The sequence below is a fragment of the Dromaius novaehollandiae genome, chromosome 28 (assembly GCF_036370855.1).
Source record: "Dromaius novaehollandiae isolate bDroNov1 chromosome 28, bDroNov1.hap1, whole genome shotgun sequence".
Classification (NCBI taxonomy): Eukaryota; Metazoa; Chordata; class Aves; order Casuariiformes; family Dromaiidae; genus Dromaius; species Dromaius novaehollandiae.
This window is the reverse complement of record NC_088125.1, coordinates 4,645,113-4,663,710: the sequence shown is the minus strand read 5'-3', so window position 1 is coordinate 4,663,710 and position 18,598 is coordinate 4,645,113. Positions and strand designations below refer to the sequence as shown.

Sequence of the window (18,598 nt, the reverse complement as noted above, 5' to 3'; positions counted from 1 at the left end):
CCGCCGCGCACCGCAGCTGCCGCCGCCACCGGGGGCGGGGCCGGGGCGGGGCGGGGCGGGGCCGGGGAGGCGGTGGCGGCGGCGGCCGGACGCGACGGGCTGCGCCTCCCCCGCCGCCCCCCGGGTGCCTGGGCCGGGGATGGGGAACGTGGAGAGCGCGGACGGGGAGGCGCTGCCCCGGGGCCCGGGCGCGGCGGCGGCCCCGGCGGGGCCGGGGCTGCTCGCCGCGGGCAAGATGCCGATGCCGGAGCCCTGCGAGCTGGAGGAGCGGTTCGCCCTGGTGCTGGTGAGAGACGGAGCCCCCCGCCCCGCCGCGCCGGGCCTCGGGGGGGCCCCCGCCCCGCGCCCGCGGCGCCGCCGTCGGGGTCCCGGCTCGCCCCGTCGGGGCATCGCCGCCGCCGTCCCGGGGCGCCGTCCCGGCGCGTCCGTCCCGCGCTCCGCGGCGCGTCCCCTCCCGTGCGCCCCCGGCCGGGTCCCGGTGCTGCCTCCCGGGCCGCGCGGCGCCCCGCCGCCGCCACCGCCCTGTCCTGCCGGCAGCCGGCCCCGGTCCCGGCCCCGGTCCGCGGCGGGGGGGAGCCGCGGCTGGGAGCGCCGCCGCCCGCGGGGGTGGGCGCCGCCGCGGCTCGGGGCGGCCCCGGGGGAAGCCCGGGCCCGGACATCCCCCGCGGCGGCGGGCACCGGGGCGGCGGGCCGGCTCCCTTCCCGCTGCGGGGGCTTTCGCACCCGGGGGCTCCCGGGGGAGTCCGGGACCGGGGACTCCCGGGGGTTTGCCGGTGCTCGGACACGGAGGCTCCCATGGGTGCCGGTGCTTGGGGCTCCCGGGGGTGCCGGTGCTGGACACGGAGGCTCCCGTGGGTGCCTGGGTCCGTGGGCTCCCGTGGGTGCTGGGGGCTCCTGTGGGGTCCAGGTCTGGGGGCTCCTGGGGGTGCCGGTGCTGGACATGGAGGCTCCCGTGGGTGCCCAGGGGCTCCCGTGGGTGCCGGTGCCCGTCTCCGGAGGCTCCCGTGGGTGCCGGTGCCCGGACATGGGTGCTCGCATGGGGGGCGGTGCCTGGACACGGAGGCTCCCATGGGTGCCTGAGTCTGGGGGTCCTGTGGGTGCCTGGGGGCTCCCGTGGGTGCCTGGACATTGGGGCTCCCGTGGGTGCCAGTGTCCGGGTGTTCCCATGGGTGCTGGTGCCTGGACATGGGGGATCCCATGAGTGCCCAGGTCCAGGTGCTCCCGTGGGTACCCGGGGGCTCCCCTGGGTGCCGATGTCTGGATGCGGGTGCTCCCGTGGGTGCCTGGGTCCCTGGGCTCCCGTGGGTGCCGGTGCCCGGACAAGGAGGCTCCCATGGGTGCCTGGAGGCTCCCATGGATGCCCGGACATGGGGGCTCGTGTGGGTACCCGGGGGCTCCCGTGGGTGCCTGGGCCCCTGGGCTCCCGTGGGTGCTGGTGCCCGGACACGGAGGCTCCCATGGGTGCCGATGTCTGGATGTGGGGGCTCCCGTGGGTGCCTGGGTCTGGGGGCTCCCGTGGGTGCCTGGTCCGGGAGCTCCCGTGGGTGCCTGGGTCTGGGGGCTCCTGAGGGTGCCTGGGGGCTCCCGTGGGTGCCCGGTCCGGGTGCTCCCGTGGGTGCCGGCGCTCTGCCCCGCTCCGGTGGCTCGTGCGGCCGGGCTCGGTGGCCCGTGGCGGGGTGGCCGTGGCCGTGGCCGCTCCGGCTTCGCTCCGAGCTGCGGGGCTGCGCGTCTGGTCCCCCCCGCGCCGGGAAACCGCCCTCGAGGTGCCGGCGGGGCCTTCCCGCGGTGCCCGCGCCCCCCCGGGTGCCCCCCCCCCGCCCCGCCGGCCCGTCCGGGGGCCCCGGGAGCGGCCCCGGCGCCGCCACAAAGGCAGGAAGCGGGAGCCGCGGGAGCGCCGGCGAGGGCGGCCGCGCTTCCACCCGCGGCCGGAGGCTCCCGCGGCCGGGGGGGGGCGGGAGGGGGGCCACTGCGCCGCTGTGATTTCGCCCCCCCCGCGGTACGGAAATGCATGGTGGGGGCCCGTCCGCCGCAGCCCCCGCCACCGGCCCCCCCCGCCGCCGCCGGCCGCGGAGCCGTCCTGCCCCCCGGGAGCTCCCGCGCGGAGCCGGGGGCCATGCGACCCCCCCGGCCGGCGACGGCCCCCGCGGTGCCGCACAGGGATGGCTTTAGCCACCGGCACCTCGGTGCACGTGGCGGCCGGGGGCTCCCGGTAACGGCCCCGGTCCCGGCCCCCCCAGAGCTCCATGAACCTGCCCCCGGACAAGGCCCGGCTGCTGCGGCAGTACGACAACGAGAAGAAGTGGGACCTCATCTGCGACCAGGTACCGGGGGGGGCCGGGGCCGCGGTGCTGCCGGTGCCCCCGCCCCCCCGCTGCCCCCCGCCTCTGCCCCCCCCAGGAGCGGTTCCAGGTGAAGAGCCCCCCCCACGCCTACATCCAAAAGCTGCAGAGCTTCCTGGACCCCGGCGTCACGCGGAAGGTGAGGGCACGGGGACGGGGACGGGCACGGGGACAGGGATGGGCATGGGGACGGGCACAGGCATGGGGGTGGGGATGGAGATGATGATGGAGACGGGGACAGGGATGGGCACAGGGATGGGGATGGAGACGGGCATGGGGACGGGCATGGGCACAGGGACAGGGATGGGCATGGGCACAGGGACGGGCACAGGGATGGGCACAGGCACGGGGACAGGGATGGGCATGAGGATGGAGATGGGCACAGGGATGGGCCTGGGGATGGGGACAGGGACAGGCACAGGGATGGGGACAGGGACAGGGATGGACATGGGCATGGGCACGGGGACAGGGATGGGCATGAGGATGGAGATGGGCACAGGGATGGGGATGGGGACAGGGACAGGGACAGGGATGGGCATGGGGACAGACATGGGCACAGGGACGGGCACAGGGCCGGGCCCGGCGCCGCTCAGGGCGCGCTCTGCCCGCAGAAGTTCCGGAGGAGGGTGCAGGAGTCGACCAAGGTGCTGCGCGAGCTGGAGATCAGTCTGCGGACGAACCACATCGGGTGAGCGGCGGTGGCAGCTCCCGGCGCGGCGGCTCCCGGCGCAGCTGCAGGGGAAGCGGCGGCTGCCGCAGGAACTGCGCCGGTTCCTGCCCCGGCCGCGCCGCCGGCACCCGGGTCCCACCGGCGGATGCGGCGAGCGGATGCCGGTGCTGACGCCCCGCGTCCCGCCCGCTGCCCCCCGGCCCCGTGTCCCCCCCGGGGGGGGCGACTGCCTCGCCGCGTGCGCTGGACGCCTCGGGCACGCGCCGGGCCCCCGCCGCCGGCCCCGGAGCGCCCCCGAGCTTCGCCTCCCCCCCAGCCGCGGCCCAAAAATAGCCGGGCGGCGGCAGGAAGCGGGCCGGGGCCGGGAGCCGGCAGGAAATGGGCGGCCGCCGCGGCCCCGCGCCGTGCTCCAGCTGCGGCCGCCTGACTCACCGCTGGCGCTCCCACGGCCCGCGGCCGGGCCCCCGCGCCCCCGCGTCCTCTGCTCCCCCGCACCCGGCCCCCCCGCCCTGCACACGCCTCCCGTGCACGCAGCCCGCGCCCCGTGCACACGCAGCCCGTGCACACGCGCCCCATGCACACGCAGCCCCTCAGCCCATGCACACGCAGCCCATGCACACGGGCCCTCTCCTGTTGCACGCACGTCCCGTGCACGTGCATGGTGCGCATGCAGCCCCCTCGCCGTGTGTGTGCATCCCTTGCACACGCAGCCCACATGCAGCCCCCTCGCCCTGTGTGCACGCAGCCCCCGTCCCCGCGCACACGCGTCCTGCGCACGTGCCCCCCCGCGCACACGGCTGCCTCCGGGGGCCCAGCACCCTGTTTGCACCCTGAGCACATCCCCTTGCGCTGGATCAGGACCTCGCTCGTGCACCGTAACACCGTCACAGCAGAGCCGGGGGTCCGTGGCCACCTCCCGTGGGGTCCCCAGGGCTGGGGGGTGTGGGGCTGACCTGGGGGGCTCGGAGGGGCCACTGGCGCCCGGGGTGCCGCTGCCCCACGTGCCGCTGGGCCCCCGGCTGACGCCCCCCTGCCCTGCGCCAGGTGGGTCCGCGAGTTCCTCAACGACGAGAACAAGGGCCTGGACGTGCTGGTGAACTACCTGTCCTTCGCCCAGTGCGCCGTCATGTGAGTAGGCGCCGGCCGCGGTGCCGTGCTCGGGGCCGCCCGCCGCCCGCTCCGCTGCCGCGCTTGCCCGGTGCCCGCGCCGCTGCGCCACGCGCCCCCCGCTCCCGCCCCCAGGTTCGACTTGGAGGGGCCGGACGGCGGCGAGGACGGCGCGCTGGAGAAGCTGCGAGCCTGGAGCAGGTCCATCGAGGATCTGCAGCACCCCGGCGCCCTGCCCGCCCCCTTCGCCAGCAGCTTGGCCCGCGCCGCCCGCCCCAGCGCCCTCCGGTACGTGCCCGCCGTGCCCGCGCCACGCGCCCGCTGCGCCCGCTGCGCCTGCCGCCTGCCCTGCCGCCCCTGCTGCTGTGCCCTGCCCGAGCCTGGGCACCGCGGTGTGAGCTGCGCCGTGCACCGTCCTGTCTGTGGTGTGAGCTGCACCATGCACCAGCCTGCCCGTGCTGCAAGCTGTGCCACGCACCGTCCTGCCCATGGTGCGAGCTGTGCCCTGCACCGTCCTGCCCGTGGTGTGAGCTGCGCCGTGCACCGTCCTGCCCATGGTGCGAGCTGTGCCCTGCACCGTCCTGTCCGTGGTGTGAGCTGCGCCGTGCACCAGCCTGCCCGTGCTGCAAGCTGCGCCCTGCACCGTCCTGCCCATGGTGCGAGCTGTGCCCTGCACTGTCCTGCCCATGGTGTGAGCTGCGCCCTGCACTGTCCTGCCCGCGGTGCCGTGCCCTGCACCGTCCTGCCCACATGCACTGTCCTGCCCATGCCCATGGTGTGGGCTGTGCCATCTGCACCACGGTGTGAGCTGAGCTGTGCACTGCCCTGCTCACGGTGTGTGCTATCTATCTGCACCGTGGTGCGAGCTGTGCCGGGCACCGTCCTGTTCATGGTGCGTGCTATCTGTCTGCACCGTGGTGCGAGCTGTGCCATGCACCATTCTGCCCATGGTGTGTGCTATCTGCACCGTGGTGTGAGCCGTGCTGTGCACCATCCTGCCCGTGGTGTGTGCCAGGCCGTGCACCAGCCTGCCCGCAGCACGTGCCATGCCCTGCGTGCCATCTGCACCATGGTATGAGCCGAGCTGTGCACCAGCCTGCTCGTGGTGTGTGCCGTGCCCTGTGTGCCACGTGCACCGTGGTGCGTGCCGAGCTGTGCACCAGCCTGCTCGCAGCATATGCGGTGCACCTGCCCCTGGGGTTTGCTATCAGCACCGTGCTGTGCATCGTCCTGCCCGTGGCGTGCGCCGTGTCCTGGGCACCGTCCGCACTGCGCCGCGCCATGCACCACCCTGCTCGCGCTGCGTGCCGCGCCGTGCGCCTGCCCCTGCCCTGCGCCGCGTCCGGCTGCGCCGTGCATGCCCGTCCCTCCCGTCCCGCCGTGCCGGTGCTCTGCTCTGCCGCGGCCGCTCTCTCCGCTCTCCCTCCGCCCGCCGCCGGGGCCGTGCCCGCGGCCCGGTAACGCGCCGCGTCTCTGCTTCCAGGGCCTGGCGCCCGCTCGGCCTGCCCGGCTCTCTGGCTGCTCTCTCTCTCTGTCCTCTGCCGCCTCGCTGCTCGCCGGGTAAGTACGGGCCGCCGCCGGCCCCGGCACCGCAGCGGCTCGCGCCTCGCCGGCCTCTCCGCGCTCGGCGCTTCTCTCTGCCTCTGCCCCTCGGGAGCCCCGGCGCAGCGCGGGGCGGCAGCCGGGGGGTGGGCGGGGGACGCGGGCGGGGGACGCGGGCAGGGGACGCGGGGTCCTCGGGCTCACGCGCCCCGCGTCCCGCAGCTACGGCACGCTGCCCAGCCGCAAGGCGCTCAAGAACGCCCGCCTGGTGAGCCAGAAGGACGACGTGCACCTCTGCATCATGTGTCTGCGGGCCATCATGAACTACCAGGTACCGGCAACCCCCCCGAGCCCCCGCCCCCCGGGTGGGGGGCACCCATGGGTGCTGCAGCACCGGCGAGGCTCACGCCGCGCCGCTCCCTCCCGCAGTACGGCTTCAACCTGGTCATGTCGCATCCGCACGCCGTCAACGAGATCGCCCTGAGCCTCAACAACAAGAACCCCCGGTAAGGACGGGTACCCCCACCCCATGCCGCGGCCCCCCCGGCGCTCCGGCATCCGGGCCGACGCGCTGCTCCGTGCCAGGACGAAGGCGCTGGTGCTGGAGCTGCTGGCGGCCGTGTGCCTGGTGAGGGGCGGCCACGAGATCATCCTCGCCGCCTTCGACAACTTCAAGGAGGTACCGGGGTGGGGGGGGCCGTGATGGGGGGGTGGGGGGGGACCAGTAGGGCCAGGACCGGGCTGGGATGGGGGCACTGGGGGACGAGGGGGCCAAAGCCAGGCTGGGATGGGGGGGGACCAGGAACAGGGGACACTGGGAGCACTGGGACCAGGCTGGGATGGGGGGACCAGGTACCAGGGATGGGGACACTGGGAGCACTGGGACCAGGCTGGGATGGGGGGACCAGGCTGGGATGGGGGGACCAGGGATGGGGCAACTGGAAGCACTGGGACCAGGCCGGGATAGGGGGACCAGGGACCAGGGATGGGGGGACCAGGGATGGGGGGACTGAGAGCACTAGGACCAGGCTGGGATGGGGGGACCAGGGCTGGGGGCACTGGGAGCACTGATACCAGGCTGGGATGGGGGTCCAGGGCCTGGGGGGCGCTGGGGGGGGCCGGCACCACCCCCCACCGCCCCCACACCGCCCCGCGCTCAGGTCTGCAAGGAGAAGCACCGCTTCGAGCGGCTCATGGAGTACTTCCGCAACGAGGACAGCAGCATCGACTTCATGGTGAGGCGCCGGCCCGCGTCGCGCCGCGGCCGGACGGGACACGCGTTCCCGGGGCGGGATCCGACGGCGGTGGGGGGGGGACACGACGCGGGGCACCGCACCACCCGGTGACGCCGGCCGCCCGTGCCCGCAGGTCGCCTGCATGCAGTTCATCAACATCGTGGTGCACTCCGTGGAGGACATGAACTTCCGCGTGCACCTGCAGTACGAGTTCACCAAGCTGGGCCTGGAGGAGTTCCTGCAGGTACCGGGGGGGCCCGGGGGGGGGGGGGGGCCGCCGCCGGCCCCGCCGCCCCCGCCCTGACGCCGCTGCCCCGCAGAAGTCGAGGCACACGGAGAGCGAGAAGCTGCAGGTGCAGATCCAGGCGTACCTGGACAACGTCTTCGACGTGGGCGGGCTGCTGGAGGACGCCGAGACCAAGAACGTGGCGCTGGAGAAGGTGGAGGAGCTGGAGGAGCATCTGTCGCACGTACGTGAGCGCGGATGCTCCCGTTGAGTCCCGGACCTCCCCGCCCGGCGGTTCTGGGCTTCCCTTCGTGCCAGGCAGGGGTTGGAGACGGTGCCGGGCGGCGGCCCGTGGCCGGGACCCCGTGGGCGGGCGGGGGCCCCCGTGCCGGTGTCACGGCCGCGTCTGCCCGCAGCTGACGGAGAAGCTGCTGGACCTGGAGAACGAGAACATGATGCGGGTGGCGGAGCTGGAGAAGCAGCTGCTGCAGCGGGAGAAGGAGCTGGAGGTGGTGAAGGTGCGCGGGGCGGCAGGGGTCCCGGGGGGCGGGGGGGGGGATGCGGGGGGGGGGGGCCCGGCCGGCCCGGCCTCACGGCTGCCCCCCGCCCCAGGAGACCTACGAGCACACGAGCCACCAGGTGCACACGCTGCGGCGGCTGATCAAGGAGAAGGACGAGGCTTTCCGGCGCCGCTACGGCACCCCGCCGCCCGCCCCCCCCGGCGCCGAGCCGCTGCCCGAGGCCGAGCCCGAGGCCCTGGACGAAGACCTGCGGCTCCCCGCGCTGCCCCCCGCGCCGGCGGCGCCCCCCCCGCCGCCCCCGCCGCCCCCCCTGCCGCCCCCCGCGCCCCCGCTGCCCGGTAAGGCTGCGGCATCCCTGGGGCTGGGTCCCCGAAGTGGGGTGTCCCCGGGGCTGGGTCCCCAAAGTGGGGTGTCCCCGGGGCTGGGTCCCCGAAGGGGGTCCCCGCTGGGGCACGCTCCCACCCGCTCTCCTCCCGCCGCAGGCAAGTGCCCGCCAGCCCCGCCGCTGCCCGGGGCTTCGCCCTCCATCGCCCTCACCGTGGGGCTCTCGGGTAGGAGGGTGCGGGGACGGGGACGGGGGAGGGTTGCGTGGATGTTGGTGCTGGGATGGCCAAGGGAAGGGTGCAGGGACGGGGATGGGGAGGCTAATGGAAGGGTTGCATGGATGGGAGGATCAGGATGGCCGAGGGAAGGATGCAGGGATGGGGATGAGGTGGTTCATGGAAGGGTTGCATGGATGGGAGGATCAGGATGGCCGAGGGAAGGATGCAGGGATGGGGACGGGGTGGTTCATGGAAGGGCTGCATGGATGGGAGGGTCGGGATGGCCGAGGGAAGGATGCAGGGATGGGGACGGGGTGGTTCATGGAAGGGCTGCATGGATGGGAGGGTCGGGATGGCCACAGGAAGGGTGCAGGGATGGGGATGGGATGGTTCGTGGAAGGGCTGCATGGATGGGAGGGCTGGGATGGCCATGGGAAGGATGCAGGGATGGGGACGGGGTGGTTCATGGAAGGGCTGCATGGATGGGAGGGTCGGGATGGCCGTGGGAACGATGCAGGGACGGGGACGGGGTGGTTCATGGAAGGGCTGCATGGATGGGAGGGTCGGGATGGCCGAGGGAAGGATGCAGGGATGGGGACGGGGTGGTTCATGGAAGGGCTGCATGGATGGGAGGGTCGGGATGGCCGAGGGAAGGATGCAGGGATGGGGACGGGGTGGTTCATGGAAGGGCTGCATGGATGGGAGGGTCGGGATGGCCGAGGGAAGGATGCAGGGATGGGGACGGGGTGGTTCATGGAAGGGCTGCATGGATGGGAGGGTCGGGATGGCCACAGGAAGGGTGCAGGGATGGGGACAGGGTGCCTAGGGGACGGGGGCAGTGCAGGGCCCCGCATGCCGGGCAGTGGCGAGTGTGGGATGCGTCCCCCCACCCTGGCGCGGGCTGAGCCGGCTCCGGCCCCGCTCCCAGCCATCCGGATCAAGAAGCCCATCAAGACCAAGTTCCGCCTGCCCGTCTTCAACTGGACGGCGCTGAAGCCCAACCAGATCAGCGGGACGGTGTTCAGCGAGCTGGACGACGAGCGGGTGCTGGAGGTGGGCACGGACCCTGGGCCAGGGTGGGCGGCCGGTGCCGCCGGTGCCGCCGGCTCTGAGCCCCATCTCGGCCGCAGGACCTGGACCTGGAGCGCTTCGAGGAGCTCTTCAAGACCAAGGCGCAGGGGCCGGCCCTCGACCTCGTCTGCGCCAAGAACAAGGCGTCGCACAAGGCCGCCAGCAAGGTGACGCTGCTCGAGGCCAACCGGGCCAAGAACCTGGCCATCACCCTGCGCAAGGCCGGCCGCAGCGCCGAGGAGATCTGCAGGGCCATCCACACGTGGGTGCACCGGCGGGCGGGCCGGGGCTGGCGGCGCGGCGTGGGGGGGAACAGGGGAACCGGGGTGCAGCGGGGCTGGATAGGCTGAAATGAGTGCAGTGGGGCTGGATGGGCTGGAATGGGAAAAATGGGGTGCAGTGGGGCTGGATGGGCTGGAATGGGGAAAACAGGGTGCAGTGGGGCTGGATGAGGTGTAATGGGGGAAACTGGGGTGCAGCAGGGCTGGATGGGCTGGAATGGGAAAAATGGGGTGCAGTGGGGCTGGGTGGGCTGTAATGGGGAAACTGGGGAGCAGTGGGGCTGGATAGGCTGAAACTGGGGTGCAGAGGGGCTGGATGGGCTGTAATGGGGAAACTGGGGAGCAGTGGGGCCAGCTGCACTGGAATGGGGGAAAATGGGGTGCAGTGGGGCTGGGTGGGCTGGAATGGGGAAACTGGGGCGCAGGAGGCCCAGACAGGGATCTGCAAGGCCACCGAGGGTGCAGCAGGGCTGCCAGGGACTCTGTGGGGCCGGCTGGGGTGCAGAAGGACCAGGCAGGTTGCAGGGGGGCTCGTGGGGTGCCAGGGGCCTGGCCGGGGGTGCAGGACGGCCCGGGGAGCCGGGGCGCGGCGTGCCGGTCCCCGACGGTGCTGGCACGGGGCAGGTTCGACCTGGCGACGCTGCCGGTGGACTTCGTGGAGTGCCTGATGCGGTTCGTGCCCACGGAGGCGGAGGCGAAGGCGCTGCGGCAGTACGAGCGGGAGCGCAAGCCGCTGGAGGAGCTGGCCGACGAGGACCGCTTCATGCTGCAGTTCAGCAAGGTGGAGCGGCTGCCCCAGCGCATGGCCATCATGGCCTTCCTGGGCAACTTCGCCGAAAACCTCCAGATGCTGACGCCGGTACGTCCGCCGCGGGGCTGGGGACCGGCCCGGGGGCGGCTGGGGGGGGGGTCACGGGCGCCTCGGGGCACCGCGTCCCGCCTGAGCCCCCTCCCTGTGCCCCTGCAGCAGCTCAACGCCATCATCGCCGCCTCGGCCTCCGTCAAGTCCTCCCAGAAGCTGAAGCACATGCTGGAGGTGGGATGCGGGGTGGGGGGGGTCCTGGGGGGGGGCACGTTCATTCCTGACCCTGGTCCCCCCCCTTTCAGATCATCCTGGCTCTGGGCAACTACATGAACAGCAGCAAACGCGGCGCCGTCTACGGCTTCAAACTGCAGAGCCTGGACCTGGTGAGCAGCCCCAGCCCACGTCCCCGTGTCCCCATGCCCGGGGGGGTCCTGTCCCGTGGCGCTGACCCCCAAATCGCCCCCCCGCCTCGCCCCGCAGCTCCTGGACACTAAGTCGACGGACCGCAAGATGACACTGCTGCACTTCATCGCGCTGACGGTGCGGGAGAAGTACCCGGAGCTGGGCACCTTCTGGCAGGAGCTGCACTTCGTGGAGAAGGCGGCCGCAGGTAGCCCCCCGCCCCGCGCGCCCGGCCCCCGGCGCCCCGGCCCCGCTGACGCCGGCCGCCCTCCGCAGTGTCCCTGGAGAACGTGCTGCTGGACGTGAAGGAGCTGGGCCGGGGCATGGAGCTGCTGCGGCGGGAGTGCGGGCTGCACGAGAGCGGCGTGCTGCGCGCCTTCCTGGCAGCCAGCGAGGGCCAGCTGGAGCGGCTGCAGCGGGACGCGCGCACTGCCGAGGTGAGCGCCGCTTTGCACACTCATCACGCCTTCCTCGTGTCGCACTCACAGCACAGGCCTTGCCTTTCCCCCTGGCTTTGCACGCCCCGCGCGCGTGCCTCGCCCTGCACGTGCCCGGCTGTGCATGCTTTGCCGTGCACGCTGTGCTTTGCACGCTCATCACGCCTTCCTTGTGTTGCACTCCCAGCACAGGCCCTGCGTTTCGCCCTGGCTTTGCACACCCCGCGTGCGTGCCTTGTCCTGCATGTGCCCGGCTGCGCGTGCCTTGCCTTGCACGCTCATCATGCACGCCTTGCATTGCACGCTCGTTCTGCACACTTGCCTTGCATGCTCGTCCCGCACACCTTGCCTTGCACGTTCCTCTCACCTCCCGGGCCTTGCACGCCCCTCGTGCACACCGTGTGAAGCCGGGGCCCGTCGGCGAGCCGTGGGGCTTGGGGACACGCTGCTGATGTCCCCGCGCCCCCCCCCGCCCCCCGCCAGGACGCCTACAACACGGTGGTGCGGTACTTCGGCGAGAGCCCCAAGACGACCCCCCCGTCCGTGTTCTTCCCTGTCTTCGTCCGCTTCATCCGCTCCTACAAGGTGACCAGGGGCCGCGGGGGGCTGGTGGTCGTGGCCGGGCAGGCGCGACGCCCCCCCCCCCCCGGTGCCACCTCCGTGTCCTCGTCCCCTCCGCAGGACGCGGAGCAGGAGAACGAGACGCGGAAGAAGCAGGAGGAGGTGATGCGGGAGAAGATGCTGGCGCAGGAGGCTAAGAAGCTGGAGAAGGTGAGGAGGGCCGGGGCAGCACGGGCGTCCCCACGCGGGGGTGGCCATGGCGTGGGTGGGACAGGGGACATGTTTCCCCCCCCCCCCCCCCCCCCCGGCCACCCTGCACTTCTTTTGCAGCGAAACAAGTGGCAGCAGCAGGAGCTGATCGCGGAGCTGCGGCGCCGCCAGGCCAAGGACCATCGCCCCGTCTACGAGGGCAAAGACGGCACCATCGAGGACATCATCACCGGTACGGTCCCCTCCCGCCCGCGTCCCGGACGCCTGGGCCCCAGCGCGCCGGGGCCGGGTCTCACGGGCGTCTCTGTGCCTCCCTGCCCGCGCCCCCCCTCTGCAGCGCTGAAGAGCGTCCCCTTCACGGCCCGCACCGCCAAGCGGGGCTCGCGCTTCTTCTGCGACCCGTCCCACCACGACGAGTCCAACTGTTAGCCCCGAGGTAGGGCCGGCCCGGATGCCGCCTCCCGCCCCCTCCTGCATGCACCCTCCCCGCCCCCCCCCGCCTGCATGCGCCCGGCCCAGCATGCGGTCTTGGTGCAGTGCTGGGTCCCAGCATGGGGTCTTGGTGCAGCGCTGGGTCCCAGCATGGGGGTCTTGGTGCAATTTGGGCTCCTAGCACAGAGGTCTTGGTGCAATGTTGGGTCCTGGTGCAATCTGGGCTCCAGCTTGGTGGCCTGGTGCGATGTTGGGTCCCACCACGGGATCCTGGTGCAGTGCTGGGGCCTGGCGCACTTTGGGCTCTTAGCACAGAGCTCTTGGTGCAATGTTGGGTCCCAGCATGGGAAGCTTAGTGCAAAGCTGGGGCCTGGTGCAATTTGGGCTCCCAGCATGTGGTCCTGGTGCAAAGCTGGGTCCTAGTGCAATGTTGGGTCCCAGCATGTGGTCCTGGTGCAAAGCTGGGTCCTAGTGCAATGTTGGGTCCCAGTATGGGGTCTTGGGTCCCAGCATGGAGGTCTGGGTGCAATTTGGGCTCCCAGCACGTGGTCCTGGTGCAACGCTGGGTCCTGGTGCAATTTGGGCTCCCAGAATGGGATCCTGGTGCAATGTTGGGTCCCAACATGGGGTCCTGGTGCAATTTGGGCTCCCAGCATGGGGTCTTGGCACAAAGCTGGGTCCTGGTGCAACGCTGGGTCCCAGCCCGAACTCTCGGTGCTGGGGGGCACCCGGGGCAGCACGGCCAGCCCCGGCACGGGCACCGGGCCGCTCTCACGCTCTCCTTCCTCCGCAGCCCGCAGCTCCAGCCGCCTCTAGCCGCCCCCGCGGCTCGGGACGCCGCCCCCGCCGCCCGCCCCATCCCCGCCGCCCCCCGCGGCCCCCGGCCCCTCGTGGGGGGACCCGGCGGCGGGGGCACCGCGCTCAGGCCCGAGCCCTGCTCGGCACTTTGACCACTGACAGGAACACTAACTGCCAAAAAAAAGGGACCAAAGACAGGCCGGGGGGGGGGGGCAGGATGGCGCCGCCCCCCCCCGGCCCACCCCCCGATCCACCCCCCCCCCCCCCCCGTAGTCGCAGCCAGGTGTAACTTTTTGTACATGTGAAATATATGGAGTCTTCGACACGGCCCGCGGCCTCTCTGCGCCGGGGGAAACTGAGGCACGGGGGGGGGGGCGGGCGGGGGGGCGATGGCAGCGGGGACCCGGCGGCGCTCGCTCAGCACTGGCGCATCGGGAGCAGCAGCAAGGGGTGGGGGGGGGGGGGAACGCGAAGGGGCAGGATCCGGCCCTGGCATGCCGGGGAGCAGGGGAGGAAGAGCTCCTAGGGCCGGATCCGGCCCTGGTGTCTGTGATAGCAGAGTAAAAGGGGCTCAAATGAGGCCGGATCTGGCCCCAGTATTGCTGTTAGCAGAGCGAAAGGGGCTGATAGAGGCCGGATCCGGCCCTGGTTTCCCTGTGTGCAGAGCAAAAGGGGCTCAAATGGGGCCGGACCCAGCCCTGGTATCACTGTTAGTGGAGTAAAAGGGGCTGATAGAGGCCGAATCCGGCCCTGGTATCTCTGTGTGCAGAGCAAAAGAGGCTCAGATGAGGCCGGATCCAGCCCTGGTATCGCTGTTAGCAGAGGAAGAGGGGCTCAAATGAGGCCGGATCCGGCCCTGGTAGCACTGTTAGCAGAGCAAAAGGGGCTGGATCTGGCCCTGGTAGCCCTGAGAGCAGAGCCAAGGGGGTTCAAATGAGGCCGGATCCGGCCCTGGCATCCCGCAGGGCGGAGCAGAAGGGTGCAGGATGCAGCCCTGGTATCCCGAGGGCAGAGCAAAAGGGGCTCAGAGGGCAGGGCCCCGTCCTGGCACCGCCATGGGCAAAGCGAAACAGGCTCCGTGGGGCAGGATGCGGCCCCGGCAGCCGCGGGAGCAGAGCACTGGGGCGCGGAGGGGCAGGATGCGGCCCCGGCATCGGCGGGAGCAGAGCACGCGGGATGCAGAGGGGCAGGATGCGGCCCCCGTCCCTCCCCAAGCTGCCAGAAGCTGATGCGCCGCCAGCAGCCCGCAGGGATTAGCTGTAAAATGGGGAATAAAAGTTTCCCTTAATCCTCTTGGCGGGATTAGCAGCGGCGCCAAGCCCCCGCGCGCGGCTCAGGGCCCCGCTGGGGCGACAGCAGCCCTTTGGGGGTGTCTGGGGGGGCGGTTTGGGGTCCCCGGGCCAGCACGGCCCTGCGCACAAGGGACCGTCCCCAGCATCACCCCCGCAACGCCGGGGTCCCGGGGTGCCCTGCCCTCCCACCGTGGCTCCCCAGCCCCACGGCAGCTCCGCTGATGCCCGTTGCCTTTTAATGGGTCCGTACAAGAAGCCAGGGTGGGGGGGGAGGCCCCCAGGGCCCCCCCAGTGCCCGGTCGCTGGCGGCTCGGCGCGGCTCAGCTCCTCGCAGACGTCGCTGTCCCTCCGTCCGTCTCCGTCTCCGTCTCCCCGCGGCACCGGCAGCGCTAGGTGCCCCCGGCGCCCGCGTCGGCGTCACGCGAGGCCCGCCGCTCCCGCGCCAGCTGGGCCGCCAGGCCCTCCAGCTTGACCAGCAGGTTGCAGCCGAGGAAGAAGATGCCGAAGGCGACGGTGAGGCAGAGCACGCAGAGCACGGCGATCTGCGCCGCCTTGGCGAGGGCCGGGCCGCCGGCGTCGCCCCGCACCGCCCCGTCGGCCGTGGCCAGCAAGCAGCAGGCGCTCACCGCGGCCTCCAGCGTGCGTGGGGAGGCCGCCGCCGCCGCTGTGCTGTTCATCCTCCTCCTCCTCCTCCTCCGGAGCGAAGTGGCAGCGCGCGGGGCGGCGGCTGCGGGTCAGCGACAGACGGGGAGGGTTTAAGTGATGTCAGGAACCATCCTCGCGCCGCCCGGCGCGTCTTAGCCGCCCGCGGTGCCCCCCTCGCCGCAGGCAGCAGCCTCCGCAGGCGCTGGGGGGGTCGCGGGGAGGGGGCCAGGCCCCGCGGGAAGGAGGGGAGCCGAGGCCCAGCGCAGCGTCGCCCGCAGCGGGCAGTCGGTGGGCACACGACTCCGCTCCCCCTCCCTCACGTGCTGGCAGCGGGATGGCGCCAAGCCCCACGGACACGCAGCCAGGTCCCCCCTACGATCCAGCAGAAAAAGAGGAGGCTCCTGTCTGGAAACGCTTTATTTCTGCCCCAAGGAAGCCCCCAGGTTCTGCCCCGGCCCCCCAGGGAAACACCTCAGCCCCAGGGCTCGGCAGCGCTGCCAGGCAGGACCCGGGTGCGAGGACGTGGCAGCGAGGGGCCCGGCTTGCGCTGCCCGTGCCGAGCGGAGCCGGAGGGAAGACACAGGTCGGTTTAGCACAGCATCTCCCAAACGCCCAGCTCCAGCGCCCGAACCCCCGGTCCAAACCGAGCGGGAAGAGCGGCTACGGGCAGGGATGGGACACGGACACCTCCTCTCCCCTCCGGCCGCCGCTCGCTCAAGCACCGGATCCTCCCTGCAGCTTGTGCCCGGCTCGCGGTGGGGAGGCTGTGCAGGAGGTGCTTCACCCCGGCTGGCAGCAGGCGTGGAAAGGGGGCACCTGACCCCCGTGCCGGGAGGCGGCGGGGCCTTCGCTACCCCCCGGGCGCGAGGCCCAGCGGCAGGTCCGGCCCCGGAGCTCGAAGCGACTCCTCCAACGCGCGACGCAGACCTCGGAGCCGGCGAGCCGCCTCCCCGCCGTGCCTTGGCCAGCGCGGCGCGGCACCTGCCCCAAACGACGGCAGCCCGCGGTTAAGGGACAGGCCAAGTTCGGCTCCTTGCAGGGGCTTTTTAGAGAGGGAGGAAGGATCCGAGCAGAGCCACGGGCCCAAAGAGCCACGGGGTGACGCAGAGGTGCCCCACCTGCCAGGGGGAGGAGATCTGCCCCAGCAGTGCCCGTCCCAGCAGCCAGCCCTACAGAGCCAGCGTGTCCTTGATGAGCCGCCGCATGGTGGTGGTGACCGAGGTGCCCAGGGAGTCCGTGATCTGGTAGGAGATCTTGTACAGGTAGGGCTGCACGTCCTTCAGGCTGGTGTCGAAGACGTTGTCCACCTCCGACTGCGTGGGCATCTTGGGCAGGTACTCGTGGCGGTTCATCACCTCGACGATGTTGATGATCTTCTCGCACAGCTTCTCGCCCACCTTCTCGCGGCAGATCTGCCTCTCCTGCTCGTTGGCCAGGTTCACCACGTTCACCTTGATGGTCCACAGCTCCCAGGGGATGCACTCGTCGGAGAAGGGCCAGCGCGACTTCTTCTTCTGGTAGAACTCCAGGGAGATCTGCCCCATGCCGTCGCTGCCCGAGCTGCGCAGCGCGTCCTGCCGAGAGAGCAGACAGCCGCGCTCAGGGGGGCCGTGGCCTCGCGGGGGGAGCCCCAAGGCTCCTGGTGCTCATGCTGGCAGCACGTGGCTCCAGGCCAACGCGCGGCCGGGGCACCACGAGGCCACCAGAGATGGCCAAGGGGGACTATCCGATGGCAAGGACGTGGCGCAGCCCGTGCAGGGCTGGCTCAGCAGACCCTGCCCGCTCGCAGGCCACCGGGCTCCCTCCCCGCGGCTCGGCCGCGCCCCAGGACGTCCCCGCAGGGTCACCTTGAACTCCCCGACGGCCTTACGCAGGGCCCGGTCCAGCTCCTCGGAGGAGACCCGCACGTAGGCGAAGTCGATGAAGTCGCAGTCCACGTCCTGGGTGCCCACGGTGCCGATGGAGTAGGTGCCCTCCTTCTTGTAGTGGAACTTGCCGGTGCTGCGGTGCAGCAGCACGGTGTGCAGCACGGCCAGCATGGCCTCCTCCACCTGCCGCCCCTCCACCGACACCTCCAGCACCTCCGCGCGGCAGTTCATGGCGCCGCCGGCTCCCACCGCCGGTCCTGCGGGGCAGGAAGGGCAGCGCTGGGGGGGGGCTCTGCCCCTGCCCGGGCCACCATGGGTGACGGCTCCCCACCCCCTTGGGGGACCCAGGCGTCCCGGTCTCCCTCCCATCCCCCCCCAAGGGCACCCAGGCGTCCCGCCCCCCCCCGAACCCCCCCCAAGGGACCCAGGAGTCCCGCCCTCCCCCCCCGAATGCCCCAGGCGTCCCGGCCTCCCCCCGAAGGCCCCAGGCGTCCCGGCCCTTCACCTGTCGCCGGCGCCTCCCGCACTCGCCACCCGGAACCGACCGTCCGACCGGAGCCGGGGGGGTGGGACAGACCATCTGCGTAGGGGGGTCGGGACATATCATCTCCCGAAAGGGGGACTCTCCTCCTCCTCCGCCCGCGTTGTCGCCCACCGACGCTTCTCTCTGTGATTTTCGTGCTCGGTTGATGCCGGTTCAGGCCTCGGCGCGGCCTCGGCGGTAGAAACCCGCCCTCGGCCCCGGGAGCGGCCCCCCCGCCGCCGGCGCCCGCTTGGTTCGTTCCAGCAAGAAGCAGCCACAGAGCTGAGCCGCTCGCGGCGCAGAGCGTCCCACTTCCGGGGGCGGACGAGTTCGGGCGCACACTGCTCCCTGGGCTGGAGGCCCCGCGGCGGTACTGCACGGCGGCGGGAGTCGGGGCGCCCGTGACCGCTGGTGGCCCCGCAGCGACCCCCGGCAATGTCCCCATGCAACCCCCTCCCTGTGCCCGCCCCGTGCAATGTCCCTGCGCAATGTGCCCCTGCAATGACCCCATGCAGCCCCCTCCCGGTGCCCAAACTGTGCAATGTCCCCCCGCAATGTCCCCCCCACCCCATGTCCACCCCATGCAACGTTTCTGTCCCCCTGCAATGTCCCCCTGCAGCCCCCTGTCTGCACCTACCCCATGCAACATCCCTGTGCAACGTCCCCCTGCAACGTCCCTGTGCAGTGTCCCCATGCAGCCCCCCACTCTGTGTCCACCCCATGCAATGTCCCTGTCCCTGTGCAGTGTCCCCATGCAGCCCCGTCTGCACCTACCCCATGCAACGTCCCCATGCAATGTCCCCATGCCATGCGCCATGCAGCCCCCTGCCAGTGCCCACCCTGTGCAACGTCCCCCTGCAATGTCCCTGTGCAGTGTCCCCATGCCGCCCCCCCGCTCTGTGTCCACCCCATGCAATGTCCCTGTCCCTGTGCAGTGTCCCCATGCAGCCCCGTCTGCACCTACCCCATGCAACGTCCCCATGCAATGTCCCCATGCCATGCGCCATGCAGGCCCCTCCTGGTGCCCACCCTGTGCAATGTCCCCATGCAGCGTCCCCGTCCCCCTGCAGTGTCCCTGTGCAATGTCCCCG

The 18,598-nt window shown here is 72.2% G+C and overlaps 2 protein-coding genes across 4 annotated transcripts; one reads left to right on the top strand and one right to left on the bottom strand.

Annotated features, from left to right (window-relative positions):
• Positions 1-48: 48 nt before the first annotated feature.
• On the top strand, positions 49-13,381 carry FMNL3 (formin like 3). Of its 3 annotated transcripts, none has more exons than XM_064498525.1 (27): positions 49-286; positions 2,238-2,321; positions 2,398-2,478; positions 2,951-3,027; positions 4,054-4,137; positions 4,252-4,404; positions 5,881-5,989; positions 6,088-6,164; positions 6,244-6,337; positions 6,819-6,893; positions 7,027-7,137; positions 7,217-7,363; positions 7,536-7,637; positions 7,732-7,978; positions 8,123-8,191; positions 9,111-9,235; positions 9,313-9,515; positions 10,159-10,393; positions 10,502-10,570; positions 10,642-10,722; positions 10,820-10,949; positions 11,018-11,178; positions 11,662-11,763; positions 11,860-11,949; positions 12,070-12,181; positions 12,287-12,385; positions 13,175-13,381. In XM_064498525.1, exons 1-26 carry the CDS (start codon positions 140-142, stop codon positions 12,376-12,378), a joined length of 3,057 nt encoding a protein of 1,018 aa, XP_064354595.1. In that variant the 5' UTR covers positions 49-139; the 3' UTR covers positions 12,379-12,385; positions 13,175-13,381. The 3 variants fall into 3 exon arrangements, with proteins under 3 accessions (XP_064354595.1, XP_064354594.1, XP_064354596.1); XM_064498524.1 differs by having other exon boundaries at positions 7,214-7,363; XM_064498526.1 differs by lacking the exon at positions 4,252-4,404 and having other exon boundaries at positions 7,214-7,363.
• A 2,134-nt stretch (positions 13,382-15,515) lies between these two features.
• Positions 15,516-17,601, bottom strand: ATG101 (autophagy related 101). Its single transcript, XM_064498465.1, has 3 exons — positions 17,490-17,601; positions 16,964-17,241; positions 15,516-16,690 (listed from the first exon to the last, which is right to left on the bottom strand). The coding sequence occupies exons 1-3, from the start codon at positions 17,584-17,586 to the stop codon at positions 16,286-16,288; spliced, it is 780 nt and encodes a 259-aa protein (XP_064354535.1). The 5' UTR covers positions 17,587-17,601; the 3' UTR covers positions 15,516-16,285.
• Between the last annotated feature and the right edge of the window lie 997 nt (positions 17,602-18,598).